The 16,290-nt window shown below is 39.9% G+C and overlaps 2 protein-coding genes across 2 annotated transcripts; both read right to left on the bottom strand.

The window, feature by feature from the left end:
• Positions 1–11,162: 11,162 nt before the first annotated feature.
• Positions 11,163–15,630, bottom strand: LOC107677978 (hornerin-like). The gene is made up of 7 exons (XM_016473054.1): positions 15,596–15,630; positions 15,460–15,515; positions 14,849–15,376; positions 14,248–14,389; positions 12,841–14,183; positions 12,500–12,717; positions 11,163–11,875 (listed from the first exon to the last, which is right to left on the bottom strand). Exons 1-7 carry the CDS (start codon positions 15,613–15,615, stop codon positions 11,228–11,230), a joined length of 2,955 nt encoding a protein of 984 aa, XP_016328540.1. The 5' UTR covers positions 15,616–15,630; the 3' UTR covers positions 11,163–11,227.
• Positions 12,674–14,249, bottom strand: LOC107678018 (uncharacterized). Its single transcript, XM_016473115.1, has 2 exons — positions 13,681–14,249; positions 12,674–12,840 (listed from the first exon to the last, which is right to left on the bottom strand). The coding sequence occupies exons 1-2, from the start codon at positions 14,222–14,224 to the stop codon at positions 12,734–12,736; spliced, it is 651 nt and encodes a 216-aa protein (XP_016328601.1). The 5' UTR covers positions 14,225–14,249; the 3' UTR covers positions 12,674–12,733.
• Positions 15,631–16,290: the final 660 nt, after the last annotated feature.

Raw genomic sequence — 16,290 nt, forward strand, 5'->3', positions numbered from 1 at the left:
TACTACAGTCGGCCAATGAGTATACAGTACATTAATACAATTAGTATAAATATGCACGTATAAATATAAGAGTTTTTTTTATCTTGAAATATTGCTTGCTTAAGCATAAAGGTCACGTTACCCTAAGTTGTTTTCTAATTGGCAGATAAATTTACCTTTTTTAAACTCCCATTGCAATACACTCCAGTGATTCCTGAAATAGGTCTAATAACTATCAGGCCATTAAACTACCTTGCTGCCTGTTGTACTGTGCGGTCACCCAATCAATCACCACTCTACATGGTAATTGTGGTTTAATTGCAATACAACTGCCCAGAGAGTGTGTTTCTTTATATAGTTGCCCTGTAAACCCATTTGTAACCATGACATTATGCATGACAATTATACCTGCAGATCTTTCAAACAAATTTAGACATGGATGTGGGGGAAGAAACTGTGTCATATAGCTTCATCTAATTAACAGAGAATGCTATAATCGCACCCATTGCACAATCAGAGTAAGGGTGTGTGGTGAGTATCAACACAGCTGCTCAAAACACCCGTTGGTATTCAACACATGCAAACGCGAGAAACCTGACAATTACCGTACACCGCTGAATATGAACATTTCGCTCTAATTCAGATTAGTTGCTGGATCTGATTCTTCATTATTTACGAATTTCACCTTTGAAGACGCTTGTACAGCAAAAGCACATGGCTGTTTTTCCTCCTTAGTCCAATGGCAGTTGCTCGAGACCCTCTCCTTCACCTTCATGTCTGTTTGCAGGAGACGAGACCATCAATCAGAAAATCAGAGAGCTGGAGAGGAATCTGACAACATTCACCTGTTCTCTTGAAGGTGAACTGGCAGCATATAGCCTATTGGCTTTTCCTCCTTTTCCTACTATTCTGTATTCTAGTCTTTGATATTCTCGAATGGAGTCTGCATGGAACATGTTTAAAAATCTGTCTGACAGTCCAGAGATCTTGGAAATCTGCTGTTGGAAAATCCATCTTAAGATGGTAGCTTGGCAGCTCGACCGTCACCTAAACTACATATATAACTCCATTCACATGGTATTTCATTTGAAATATTTTCATATGCATAGAACAGAAATAACACTCTGTAATTCACAGAAGAACATTTTTGAGTGAACTGTTCCAGTGACCAACTGCTAGCTGCTTTATTGATGGTTACATTTCGTGTACTATCTTGTAGAGGCTAATGACTAGCTGTAAACTAAAGAGGAATTGACTTCATACTTTCAATAAAAATATTGGGACCAGAAGGTTAAAAAAGTAACCTGAAAAGGAATGGCTCAGAAAAGTTAAAAGGTCTAGCTTCTTTTGTTTGCACATCATTGCTTTGATATTTTGATGTCTACACCATTTTAAAAATCTTTTCAATACCAAGCACAGTGTAAATGCTTGTAACACTGACAATTTATGAAACTGCATATCCAGTTCAGTGGGACATCTAAGGACTGTTTTTGCGCTGAATAACATGAGACGCAGGGCAGTGAAATTTAGAAAATGAACGGTCCAAGTTTTTTAAACTTATTTTAACTTGACATGTCCATTTAGTGCATGTTTAAATAGTAAACCTATTGAAAAGCAGAGAAGTGGAATGCGAAAAACGTGTCCTTTAGGGGCAGTTCACACAAAACACACTACTGGAAAGGGTTGCCATGTTTGTGCAACAAAACCAAAGGCCAAAGGCAAAATTAAAAATAGCCCATAACAAGCCCAATGATCCTATCCAAATATCAAAACTCAATGCTTGCCAGCCCCATACCTACAATACATATTTTACTGTTTTCCGTTATACACAATTTCAACTTGAAAATCACTAGTCGTAATCATAAACAGTCTGTTTATGGCCCTCCCTCACAAAACTCATATAGCACAGTTTTATCATTGGCAGATTGTAAAATATTTACATATATGCATTTCAGTCAAAAATGGGGGGGAAATCAACCCACAGCAACAGTGTACAAGCAGCCCAGTTCCAAGGGAAAACCGCAAACTTGGCAACATTGCTACTGGAAACCATCAGGTAAAGGTTTTAATCATTAACAACTGATGTTTTGTAATGTTTTAGTGGCACTTATAGTGGAAACCATTAGGACTTCTGTGATAGTTTCTATTGTTTTGTTTTTTTTCAGCAGGGCTGTTTGACTTGAACGTTAAAGAGTTCGCCTAGCGCATGTTTACATAGAACAACAGTGAAAAAGTAGCACAGTTTAATGCAAAAACGAATTCTGTGTGAACGGATGCTAAGTGTTTTAATTCTGCTGAAACAAAATATGATCTGGATCAAGTTCACACATAGAAGCACCACCATTTTGTGTAGCATCGTGAGCCTCTTTTTCTCTAGTATTCTTATGCACTTGATAAGATTGTTCACAAAGGCAAGAAAATAACTAATTTTCCAGTTAATGTCCCTCAACAATATTCCAGCAGAATAGGAGTGTTCTCACGGCTCTGTTCCTGTATGGTCTTTTGGATGACACTCCAGAAAATGTTATTTCCAGCAAATGACACCCTGACTTCGCTGATCTCTCTGACAGTGGTCGGGACATCTCAGATGTACCCCCGTTCTGGAAAAGCTGATCATGTTCTATGCTTCTGCCGCCCGGAGCACCCTTCTCAACATCCCATTTACTTTAGACTGAATGCTCTGCTTTAGAACAGACTGCCTCCTTTGAGAGGAAAACAACCTTGGAGCTTTCTTTCCATCTGGGAAGTGAGAAAGCATTTACACACCCGCCATCCCATTAATCAATGTTTGGAAATTATTTTTGGGGAAAATTGTGGTTGTGCCTGGCAGAGCCAACCTTGTTTGGCCACCTGACTGTTCCCCAGTCAGCTAACCGTGTGCCTTTCCTTCTGCACAGTGGTTGATGATAGGCCGCAGCTCTCTGGCTGATATCCCTTTGGTTTGCAAAGCTACAGCAGCTGTCAGTAGTGCAATTTCAGACAGGTGGTAATTTGATATCACACCAGAAATAAAATGGGCTATGGCTGGATTTCAGGTTTAAGAGTTCCTCTTTCCATCGCCATTGTTTTCGGCCTTACATGTTCACAGATGTGTGGAGTAAAAGAGTGGCCTCAGCTGTTTGGATGAAAACGTAATTGATTTCTACAATCCCATTTAACTCTGCTTTGTGCTTCCATGTTTCAGTTTATCTAAGGTTGAAGAAAAGCGTGGAAAAATTGGTATATATTTTCATTAAAGGCAGGGTAGGTGATTTGGTTCAAAACATTTTTTTTATGCTGGTTGAAAGTCTCTTCACATCCCGATAGCAATCCCTAAGTTAAGTGGTATAAATGTATTTATATGTATTTATATCATCTGTGAAAGGCGTAGGACCATAACATGTTCGTCCAATCATATCCCTTGTTCTGATGGCTACGATAGGCTATCCTGTCTGCCTGTCAGTGTATGTAGTTAGGTCCATATATATTTGGACACAGGCACAATTTTTATTAGTTTAGCTGCTGACCAAAACATATTCAAGTTACAGTTATATAATGAATATGGGCTTAAAGTGCACACTCGGAGCTTTAATTTGAGGGTATTCACATCCAAATTGAAGGAAAGGTTAAGTAATTACAACTCTTTAATATGTACCTCCCAACTTTTTCAAGGGACCGTAAGTAATTGGACAATTGTCTCAAAAGCTGTTTCATGGACAGGCGTAGGCTATTCATTTGTTATTTCTACATCAATTAAGCAGGTAAAAGTTCTGGAGTTGATTCTAAGCGTTAGAAAGTGTTCTAACGAAGCTGTTACTCTGAACTCACATCATGTGGTCAAAGGAGCTCTCCATGGTAAAGAAAAAACATTTCCAGCCGAATGAAGAACAGTCTCCAGGAGGTAGGCATGTCACTATCAAAGTCTACAATCAAGAGAAGACTTCACAAGAGCAAATATAGAGGGTTCACCACAAAGTGCAAACAAGGCCAAATTAGACTTTGGCAAAAAAAAAAAAAAAACATCTTAAAAGCCAGACCACTTCTGGAAAAGCATTTTTTGGAAGGTTGAAATTAAGATCAAAGTGTACCAGAATGATGGAAAGAAAAAAGCATGGAGAAGGCTTGGAACAGCTCATGATCCAAAGCATACAACATCATCTGTGAAACATGGCGGAGCAGTGTGATGGCATGAGCATGCATGGCTTCCAGTGGCACTGAGTTACTGGTGTTTGGTGATGCTGTGACAGAAGACAGAAGCAGCCGGATGAATTCTGAAGTGTATAGGGATATGCTGTCTGCCCAGATTCAGTCAAATGCAGCAAAGTTGATTGGATGGCACTTCATAGTACAAATGGAGAATGACCCAAAACATACAGAAAAAGCAACCCAGGAGTTTTTGAAGGCAAAAAAAGTGGAATATTCTGCAATGGCCAAGTCAATCTCCTGATTTCAGCCCGATTGAGCATGCATTTCACTTGCTGAAGACAAAACTATAGGCAGAAAAACACACAAACAAACAACAACTGAAGTCAGCTGCAGCAAAGGCCTGGCAAAGCATCACAAAGGAGGAAACCCAGTCTTTGGTGATGTCTATGAGTTCCAGACTTAAGGCAGTCATTGCATGCAAAGGATTCTAAACAAAATATCAAAAATAAACATTTTATTTATGATTATATTTATTTGTCCAATTACATTTGAGCCCCTGAAAATGGGGGGACTATGTATAAAAATGGTTGTAATTACTAAGCATCTTATGTTATATTTATGTTCAACCCCTTGAATTAAAGCTTAAAGTCTGCACTTCTATGAAATTCTATTCATTATCGTTTAATTTAAATTATATTTTGGTGGCATACAGAGCCGAAATTATGAAAATTAGGTGGACCAAATATATATGGACCTAACTGAACAGGGCTTTGCTTGTCATAGCACTTGCATATCATTGCTCTTTTGTTGATTTTGATTGCTTCCATTGTCCTCATTTGTAAGTCGCTTTGGATAAAAGCGTCTGCTAAATGACTAAACGTAAACTGTATTTGCATACCTCCACACCCTGTTCGCAAAGTAATGAAACGTCATCAGCGTGTTCATTACGCTATGCAGTCCAAGTGAGAATAGAATGCGTTATTATTGTAATATTATGCGCTTCGTACTGTGATGTTTTCTCATCGGTGAATGAGACATGAGGTAATCTGACAGCGTTGCATTCAAACCTCCACCAACGCCATCGCTCATCGTGTCGCTGGTTAGCCTCTGGTCAGCCAGAGTGCGGTCATGTGTTTTGGAGGAGGCGTGGCTTTAGAGAGTGATTTGCAGGGATGGTGGGATCTTATGCTTTCAAAGCTACCTTGCTATTGCTAGCCTCTACAAAATCACCTACCCTACATTTAATTTATGTGTGTTAACATTACAAATTACGAATTAGACAAAGAAATTGCTTCTTTTTTTGTGAAATATGCTGGAATTATGTTAACCTCTCAATTCCAGGTGTTCATGCATCTTAATTTATGACCATTATTAAGGGTCACCTGGTTTCATAAATCATCCAGATGAATAATTGACAAGTTCATTGATTTTAAGCTTGGAGTCATATCCAAGCACATGATAATGTGCTTCCTATTGTATTATGCAAGAAGAAAATGTTCAGGAAATAATGTTAATTTGACCACACAACTCTCTCTTGTAAGCATGTGGGTTTATTACTGCAATGACCAGTGCTACGCTAATCATATTACTCTTCCTTTACTTCTGGTCAGTTTTACACTCCAAACAAGCTCTAATGTGCCTGCTGAAGAATTCCATGAATGCCTCAAATGTAAATAATTGGAGGAATCAGGCCATCTAATCAGTCATCTGCTAGGCTGCTTAAAGAGAGCCAGATCACTACTCTCCATATGTTTGCAATGGTGAAACTCTGCCAGCTCTGTAAGATCTGTCGCTGTTAGGACGCACACACATATTTCCCTTTTTTTTTTTATCTAAGCATTATTACAGCTAAAGCATTACTACACAACCTTGAAACATGTATCACATTTCTTTATGCCTGTGGCACTTTTCCTGGGTTCAACACGCAGTCAAAAGAGGCCGCGATCTTTTCAATTCAGTTTCAGGGCATCATAAATGAGATTTTTATTGCTGGCTGTAGTTTCTCTTGCCTCATTTTACAGGCTTCACTAAATGGACAGTGAAAAGCATATAGTTGTTACAGAAATATGATGGCTGACACATTTAATTTTATTGTACAAAAGGCATTGTTAGACCCTGATTTGGAAAGCTTCTGCCCTGTTTTCATCTCAGAATCATGAAAATCTGCTAGTTCAGTCATCAGTGCCCTTAAAAATCTGTGATTATGTCTCACTTCATGTTGAATAAAACAGAGGCTGAATCCCCCCTTAACAAGAGTTAAAAAACTGTAAAGTTCATTAAATTAAGTATTATCTTTCAGTGACATAAATGCTTTATAATAAATATTTTATAAATATTTTTAAATAAATGTGATTCAACTTTAAAAAAAATAAATAAATAAAACAAATAATTAAAATTGAATTTTAAAGTAATAGTTATTGCTTAATTATTTTAAATAATAATTATTTTAATAAGTATTTAAGTAAATTAGATTTTTTTTTTCAACTAACAAATGTTGCTTAAATATTTTAAATAATAAATATTTTAATACGTATTTGTAAATTAATTTGATTCATTTATAATACATTTGTTTATATGTTTATAATACATACACAACACTGATTAATAAATGTTGCATTTTAAATAATTTTAATTGATAATTAAAAGAGTTTGTATAAATAAAATTTGCATTTAATTTTAATTCACATTTTAATGATTTTATTTTACTTTAAGTTATAAGTCGATCAATGCACTTAGGCAACTAATATTCCTCTGAGTCACAACACCTCATGTTCAACCCTGCTTAGACTGAAATCTTCAAATCACCCTGGGCATGAACTTTCCGAAATTTGATTTATTTGTATTGCTTTTTGCTGCTTTATTTCATTTCTTCATGTCACATGCTAATACTGCCACCTCAGTTATTTAAATTGCTTAAGTATTTTGCTTGCTTGCATCAGCCTGTGCTATGACACTGGGGATTGAATATCTATATTGATGTCTCGAATCCTCAGCTTAAAATTGGCAGTAATCAACCTGATTATAACAGCAATACAAACTAACAAAGTAAAAGTTAAATATTTCATCATTGCAGGCGGCACATTAATGCAACATTCTTGCCAGGGGCTCCATATTAAAATGTATGAGCGAAAGGGCAGCAGACTTAAAAATACACTGACATCATTAGAATCGTTGAGGATGCTCACAGTATGAATAAACATAATCCAGGAGGACTGTGGCAATGAGAGGTTGCACCAGAGCCCCAGGACACCAGGGAAATTATGTGACTTAAAGTACATGGACATGTGATTAATGTTCTCATAAAGTAGGGCAAATATCGTTGCCAAGAGAGCTCATTGGGATTGTAAAGCTGTTAGGGAGGCCAGAGAAGATAATGATGATAACTGTATAATAGCACACATTAAATAAGCTACGCTTTACCAGCTCTTCATATTTAGATGATATTATGATGAATCGATACCTGAGAGGTAGGGATAAAAAGGTCTTTGGTTTTCCCTCCACCCTTCTCATGGACTTCTACTACACCCACCATGCAATTTGTTGTTAACATGTGACAAATCAAAAGGTGATATGTCATGACAATAATCCATTACTAGCTTTTGGCACCAGAATGCTCCTAAGGGCCCGCTGACACGTCTGTCCATGACAGTGGCCTTAGTGTTTGGCAGACGCATGTTGACCTATGGGATGTGACAATGAGGTCACACTGGAGCAGCAGGACGAACGATTTTAATGATGATTACAGAAAAGAGAGATGAGCTGCCAAGCAGAGCACTGTATGCCAGGATGTGTCCCTTTACAAAAGACAAGAGTGGTACAAGAGCTTTCATCAAAAACATTTCTCATTCACAAAAGCCTGCTGGTTGGCTATGAAGAGCCTGACAGATGCTCTGAAGTGAGCATTTAGTCAGAGAGTGGGAAACAGTCTATATGCTGATTATTACGCTCTTTTTTTTCCAGACAAGATTGAGCATTTTCAGACAGTGCTACATAGATTGAGCATATTGCCAGAAGTCTTGTGGCAGTTCATACAGAAAGCATTTTTGCGTTTACAAATTGCGTGATGAAGTACAGATGCATTTAAAAGTTGGGCTTTTAAATTGACACTACGGTTAAATGCAGTGCTCAAGCATGAGCAAGACATGTTTGTGTAGAAAACAATTAAAGCAGTGGATCCTCTGCAGTGAATGGGTGCAGAGCTGATAACAACAATTACAAAATCCAAAAATAATCTACACGACTCAAGTCCATCAGCTAATGTTTTGTGAAGTGAAAAGCCACGTGTTTGTAAGCAACAATTAGGCATTATTGCATTATAACTTTAAACCATTGCTTCTGGCCAGAATACAAGTCCTTAATTCATAATAACGCTCCATCCATTTATTTTGGCCTTTCTTATCAAAATCCACTGACATTTGCTTATAATTGTTCTTATTGTCGCTTGTAATCGGTGTTTGATCTGTGTATATTTCTTTCCTGATTCAGACGAGACAATTTTTTCACTGGAGAAAGCAATATTATAAATAGAGGACTCTTAGTTTAGCCAGAATCAATGGTTTGAAGTTAAAAATGTCTTGATTTTGAATTTGTTATAACAAACACGTACCTTTTTTACTGCACAAGACAATTGATGGACTGGAGTCATCTGGATTAGTTATGGATTATTGTGATGTTTTTATCAGCTGTTTGGGCTCTCATTCTGAAGGCACCCATTCACTGCAGAGGATAGTGAGCAAGTGATGTAATGCTACATTTCAACAAATCTTTTCAGAAAAATAAACTTGATTGTCCTGAGGGTGAATACATTTTTAGTAAATTTTCATTTTTGGGAGAACTGTTCCTTTAAGAATTAGAGCAATGGAATTTTCTGAAAAAAAAAAAAAAAACCCTTCCATGTTTGGAACCCCATGAGGGAGTGGACAGAATTTTTAGTTTTGGGTGTACTATCCCTCAGCACGTCACAATGGGGTTGTGGTTTTCCTGGTTATTCCATGACCATGAATTCTAATTTGTATTAATGCAATATTTGTTTTACTATTCAGCAACAATTTAATCTCAGTTTGTGTCCACAGAAGAAATAAACTCATACTTGTAACCACATGATGGTGAGTATTTTTGAAATAATTTTTAGTTTTGGGTGGACTTTAATTCCTTGAAAATGACTTCTAATTTTCAGCTGTTCACTTTCTGATGTCCTTGGTGTCACTGATCTGTTGTACAACCAATTTCAGCCAAGCTTTAGATGTTGAACAGATGGCCTCAAATTTGTCCCTAGAATACTTTGGTATACAGAGGAGTTCATGATGGACTCAATGCCTGGAAGCTGTCCAGATCCTGTGGCTGCAAAACAAGCCTAAATCATCACCCTCCACCAACATAACTGATATCTTATCATAACTTTTGGTGCTTTTTGTGATACCTTTTGTTAGAGTTGTGTTGAAATTGGCATTGTGCATTATGCCCAAACACCTTCACTTTGGTCTCTCTTGTGCAAATGACATGACTATTTCCATGACTTTGTAATTTTAGATACAAACACATGGAAATAATATTCCATTTCTATCAGGAAATGGCCTCAAACACTGAACCCACACATTTCATTCACCAGCAATTTCATACACACAGCTGGACAGAAAGGAAAACATACACTGCGTGTCCTGTAAAGCAACATTTTGATAGAAGAGCATTACATGAAAATGAGAAAACAGTGCTAAACCAGATCACTATCGTCAAACCTCTAGTAAACACACAGCAATATTTAGGATTCCGCCTTTAAAATCGTCTCATGTTCTCTCTGTTCATTGTACAGTATTATCAGTATTGTCAGGCATTAACATCCTCATTTGTTTAATCAACACTAGAGAGCTGCATAATTTCATACAATTAAATGTCCACTCTGTTGCCCACTAAAATGTCTCAGAAATGGTCTCAAAGGGCAGCCCAGTGAGAAATGGATATATTTTCTTTCATGATTTTAATGACCACAGCGCCACTCTGTGGTAGCATCATCAATGTCATGCACAACTGTTTTAGTGCAGTGGACAAATTAAATAAAACAGTGGAATTTGAGAAAAGTAGCCCAAAGATTAAAACCAAAATCTAATATCACACGGACTACACAGACCACATTTACCTTTTGATATATATCTATATATATATATATATATATATATATATGCTAATGTTTTGTGAAGTGAAAAGTCATGTGTTTGCATATATATAAAACGTAATACATTCTCTTTTTATTTGCAACAATAGACACAAACCAAAAGATAACATTAGCATTAACAAATTTCAAAAGTAAAAATAAAATTAGAAACTGTACAGTTGATGGATAGACTTAACTTCCGACTGAACGAGCTTGAGCTGCTTAACTGTTCGATAATATATTATAATATTATATTCCATAATATATGCAGACCTGTGACCAGATTTCATCCTAAATCTGTGGTATAAATACCATTTTCTACTGGATGACACGTCACTGCTGCTGCACATAGTTTATCACAACCAGGCCTGCCTTTAGTTATCACAGATTATTTTATATAAAAGCTACTGTTATGCTACTGCTTTTACTGGTCAGATTTTTTACAAAAGTGTTGCACTAATGAAAAACAATGAGGCCGATACAGATCACTGATATTTTAGCACCAAGATCGGACCTATACCAATATCACTATTTATTTTTAAAGTGCCCCTAGCCACACATTGATACTGCAATAAAAAAAATAAAAAAAACCTTGTAAAATTTGGTGAAATACTAAGTTTGTGATGAATAGTTCTGTTGTTACTATCAGTAGCAAGTAGTTGGTCACTTTAAAGAAATGCTACGCACCTGCACATTCCTACAGCCTGAACGGTTTCTGAAAATTGAATTTTTAGTCTTAACACTGTACAACTACATGGATTGAAATCATTCAAACCACCGTTTTTTTTTTTTTTGTGCATTCCTTCCGCCCCCCCCACATGTTGGTCAACTATATTATGATGGATTGTATGGAGACTTTGCCATTTTTGGCAAATTTTTGGTTGGGGAAAAGACGCACTGAGAAAACAGCTTTGCTTAAAACATTTATTGGAGTTTCAATTCTGGAGGACATTTGCAGTAGATTACTGGAGTCTTTCAGCCCTTGTCTAAGTAGAAGCGGCTTGAGGAAGAGCTGCGGGATGGAGCGGGAGCATTCTGGTTGTTCATTAAACTGTAGCTACTCAAGACCTCAGAAGCTGAAGCACTGGATGTACCTTGCCCAGAAACACTTGGATCATAGGGCAAGATCTGGGACCCAGGGGTATGCTTTGTAGAAAGGCTTTGAGATTGGAAAGACCCACCGTAACTGGTGCTACCACCCGGTGCAGAAACAAACGGACCAGAAACTCTTGAAGATGAGCCTTCTGCAGATGACAGGGAATAGAACTGCATTGGAGAGCTTTGAGTTGAAGAGCTATCCTGTGACGCAGCAGCAGCAGCATCTGAGGTCCGAATACCTTGTGTCCAATGAGTAGCTAAAGGCTGCCATCTTTGAGACTTCTGGCTTTGGGACACAGAATAGCCTTGATACGATTGGCTGGACGGACTAGCAACACCTTGGGATGAGGACGATGACACACTTGCATATGGGGATGAAGACCCAGGGATAAACTGACTAGCAGCATCTTGAGGCCGAGATGATCCACCATAAGCAGTGCTTCCCAGCAGGGTGAAGCAAGTGGAGGACCCTGCCTGGGTGCCAGAGCTGCCTGTGAAGGTAGAGGTAAACTGCTTCCGAGAATCCTGAACAGTAGTAGATGGACCAGCTTGTGGGGAGGACAGCGATACACTTGCATAGGAGGATTTAGATCCAGGGGAAAACTGACTTGTGGCACCTTGAGGTGATCCACCATAAGCAGTGCCTCCCTGCAGGGTGAAGGGAGTGGAGGACCCTCCCTGGGTGCCAGAGCTGCCCATGTAGGTAGAAGCAAGCTGCTTCAGAGAAGCCTGAACAGTAGTAGATGGACCAGCTTGTGGGGAGGACAGTGATACACTTGCATAGGAGGATTTAGATCCAGGGGCAAACTGACTTGCAGTATCTTGAGACTGGACAGAACCACTGTAAAGGCTATTCATTATTTCTGGGGCAAAACCAGTAGAAGCTCCAACTTGAGCCCCAGAGTTGCCTCTAAATACAGAAGTAAACTGCTTCCGTGAACTCTGAACCGTACTAGGACCAGCAACAGCTTGCGGTGAGGATAGGGACACACTTGCATAGGGGGATTGAGGTCCAGGGGCAAACTGACTTGTGGAATCTTGAGGTGATCCACCATAAGCAGTGCTTCCCTGCAGAGTGAAGGGAGTAGAGGACCCTGCCTGGGTGCCAGAGCTGCCTGTGAAGGTAGAAGCAAGTTGCTTCAGAGAAGCCTGAACAGTAGTAGATGGACCAGCTTGGGGTGAGGACAGTGATACACTTGCATGGGGAGATTGAGGTTTAGGGGCAAATTGACTTGCAGGATCTTGAGACTTGACAGAACCACTGTAAAACCTACTCATCCCTTGTGAAACAAAACCTGTAGAGGCCCCAATCCTTCTCTGGGAGGCAGAGGTAAACTGCTTCTGTGAACTAGATTGACTGGCAACACCTTGGGGTGAAGGCAATTATAAACCTGGATATGACGTTGGAGACCCTGGGGCAAATTGGCTAGCAGTATCTTGAGGCTGGACAGAACCACTGTAACGGCTATTCACTCTTTCTGTGGCAAAACCAGTAGAAGCTCCAAATTGAGCCCCAGAGCTGCCTCTAAATCCAGAAGTAAACTGCTTCCGTGAACTCTGAACCATACTAGGACCAGCAACAGCTTGGGGTGAGGACAGGGATACACTTGCATAGGAGGACAGAGACCCAGGGGCAAATGTGCCAGCAGTATCTTGGAGCTGTGGTGATCCACCATAACTGGTGCTTCCCTGCAGAGTGAAGAGAGTAGATGACCCAGCCTGGGTGCCAGAGCTGCCTGTGAAGGTAGATGTAAACTGCTTCCGAGAACCCTGAACAGTAGTAGATGGACCAGCTTGGGGTGAAGACAGGGATACACTTGCATAGGAGGATTTAGATCCAGGGGAAAACTGACTTGTGGCACCTTGAGGTGATCCACCATAAGCAGTGACTCCCTGCAGGGTGAAGGGAGTGGAGGACCCTCCCTGGGTGCCAGAGCTGCCCGTGAAGGTAGAAGCAAGTTGCTTCTGAGAAACCTGAACCATAGTAGATGGACTGGCAACATCTTGGGATGGGGATGATACACTTGGATATGAGGGAGACACGGGGGAAAATTGACTTGCAGTACCTTGAGGCTGTGGTGACCCATCAAAAGCGATACTTCCTTGCAGGGTGAAGGTTTTAGAAGACCCCGACTGGGTGCCATAGCCAGAGGTGAACTGCTTACGTGAACTCTGAATCGTAGACTGACTATCTACACCTTGGGGTGACAGTGCACACTTGCAATATAAACCATCATATGAAGATGGAGAGCCAGGGGCAAACTGACCTGTGGTATCTTGTGACTGAACAGAACCACTGTAAGAGCTGCTCATTCCCTGTGAGGCAAAACCTGTAGAGGCCCCAAACTGAGCCCCTGAGCTGCCTTGGGAGGCAGAGGCATATTGCTTACGGGAACTCAATACACTGCCAGACTGACTGGAAGTCCTTTGGGGTGAGGAAATAAGCTTGGAGTAGCCAAGAGCAGATTGACTAGAGGTAGCTGGAGACTGTGGAAGCAACCCACTATAATAGTTCCCTCCCTGAGATGTAAACTGACCAGAAGCTCCCGTTTGAGACAGAGAACCAACTTGTGAAACTGTTTTATAGGAAGACCCGCTACTTGTGGTTTGGCTATAAATAGCTTGGTGTGAAGACATGCGAGCGCTTACATATTTGGTAGGGGATCCAGGAGCATACCGACCCAGAGTACCCGGAGGCTTGAGAGAAAAACTATTGGAGCTACTACCTCCCTGTACAGGGACATAACGACTAGAAGTTGCTAACAGAGTACCATACCTGGTCTGAGTGCTTGATGTAGACACACTAGGTGAACTTTGAGCACTTGTTGACTGGCTAGAAACCCTCAGGGGTAAAGCATCAAGCTTGTTAGACATCAGGGATCCTGCGGTATACAGACTAGAGGTAGTGGGAGACACCACTGTAACGGTTATTCCCGACTTGTGTGGGGATAGACTGGACAGAACTTGCAGACAATACAGCCCCAGAGCTGCCCTGAGAAGTGGCAGAGCCTTGAGCCTGGCTAGACCAGCTACTGTAAGGGACAGTGCCCCAAGTGTACGGAGATGCAGCAGCATCTTTTGACTTTGAATCAGAACTGCTCTGAGGGCTAACTACATGCAGACGAGGGGAGCTTTGACCACTAGTATACTGGCTAGAAACCACCAAGGCTAGAAGTTGACTGGATGTCTCTGGAAACTTGGAAGACAAGTCAGCAAGAGGACTAAGCCCGGCCAAGGAAGAACCAGAAGCTAAGCCAGAACTACCCTGAGAGCTGGAACTAAACCGACTGGGAGAACTCTGGTCCCCAGTGGACTGGCTGGAAATGGTTGAACCGAGTTTAGTATTGGAGTCTGGGGTATATCGACTAGAAGCACCTTGAGGTAAACTACTGTAGCTACTTTCCCCCTGAGAAAACACAGGTTGACCTGAACTTTCTGGAAGTACAAGGCTACCTTGAGAAGTAGAAGTGGCACCTGGAGCATATGAACTGCTGTAAGGGACACTCTCCTGAGAGAACATGGGCAAAGAGGCGTCTGCTGATTGATGAACAGATGTTGCCTGGGAGCTGGACACATGCAAATTATCACTGGTAGACGGGCCAGAAATGCCAAGCTCAGAGTAGCTATTACGCTCTCCTTGGTTAGAAACAAGGGATCCAGAACCACTCGCAGCATACTGGGTCTCCAAATTTGATCCACTAGCAACACCCAAAATGGTTGACCCAGAGGACATCAAACTGCTTGAAGGCTGTTGAACTGGGGGCAGAGGCAAGGAAGCAGATACAGAGCTGCCTGGAGCAGTTTGGGCAAGGGACGTTGACTGATAGCTGCTAGAACCACCTTTGACAAACTGGAGTACATTAAGCTTTGACCTGCTTTTCAGGGGTTTGTTAGGGAACAAACAGGAGCCCACTTCTTCAACAGGCAAAGTCACACGGGTCTCTGACATAGAAGACTGGACTGCATGAGGTGAAAGAGCATCAGAAGGCTGACCCCACAGATGATGGGCATTGGAATAAGCTCTACCTATGAAATTACACAACAAAAGACTTTACACAAGCACCACTAAACATGCATCATTGCAAGACAAAGGAAGAAAAAAAAAACACCTTTAACTCCATCAGCATTCTTCCAAAATAGCAAGAAAACTACAAGCAAAGATAACCTACAAATTAAAAAAAATATATATAATTAATAAAAGTTCACAAAATCATACACAAACACAGATCGAATCAATAAACTCACCTTTTCCACCCTTGACCCATGACAAAAATCCACAAGTACTCCAAAAAAAAAAAAAAATTCCTAGTACCCTTTGCACAAATTACATCAGTATATAAATTAATCAAGACCAAACCGTCAAGAATTATATTTGATTACTGTCAGCATGATCATTAATTTATATCACATCAAGTTTTATTTCATTAAGCGAGTGTTCACATACATATTTCAATATAGCGTTCATGCATTAGGACAACAATCACTTCATTATGAATTCACTTGATATCACACACTTTAACAGTACATACAGTGGGTACGGAAAGTATTCAGACCCCCTTCAATTTTTCACTCTTTGTTATACTGCAGCCATTTGCTAAAATCATTTAAGTTAAGAATCTACAAATCCAAGCATACATGCAACTGGAGGTACGTGTATTTTATAAGCCTTCACCAGTCCAATTAGAGCAAATGACTAATTACATGAAACATTGTTCACTTGGGAAACTGGTCGTTAAAAGATAATTGATACTTGTTTTGTGAAGGCTCTGATAACCTCTGCAGTTTAAACATTCTAAAGCAGCTAATTAATCCCAGAACATTACTTTCACTATGTAACATCTACATAAGATACCCCCATCCATACACCTTATACAAAATATACCACATTATATATATATATATATATATATATATATATATATATTTTTTTTTGGATATGT

This window comes from Sinocyclocheilus anshuiensis, unplaced genomic scaffold (assembly GCF_001515605.1).
Source record: "Sinocyclocheilus anshuiensis isolate Anshui unplaced genomic scaffold, SAMN03320099.WGS_v1.1 scaffold260, whole genome shotgun sequence".
NCBI lineage: Eukaryota > Metazoa > Chordata > Actinopteri > Cypriniformes > Cyprinidae > Sinocyclocheilus > Sinocyclocheilus anshuiensis.

Excerpts from the sequence above, each read along its gene's own strand:
- LOC107678018 (XM_016473115.1), bottom strand. The coding sequence starts at position 14,224 with ATGTCTAACAAGCTTGATGCTTTACCCCTGAGGGTTTCTAGCCAGTCA. Across the intron at positions 12,841-13,680 it reads TCAGTTTGGGGCCTCTACAG|GTTTTGCCACAGAAAGAGTG; the intron begins GTTTTGCCTCAC and ends GAGCTTCTACTG.
- LOC107677978 (XM_016473054.1), bottom strand. The coding sequence starts at position 15,615 with ATGGGTCAAGGGTGGAAAAG. Across the intron at positions 14,184-14,247 it reads GGTGTCTCCCACTACCTCTA|CCAGTCAACAAGTGCTCAAA; the intron begins GTCTGTATACCG and ends GAGGGTTTCTAG. Across the intron at positions 12,718-12,840 it reads TCAATTTGGAGCTTCTACTG|GTGTTGCCAGTCAATCTAGT; the intron begins GTTTTGCCACAG and ends CTTCACCCCAAG.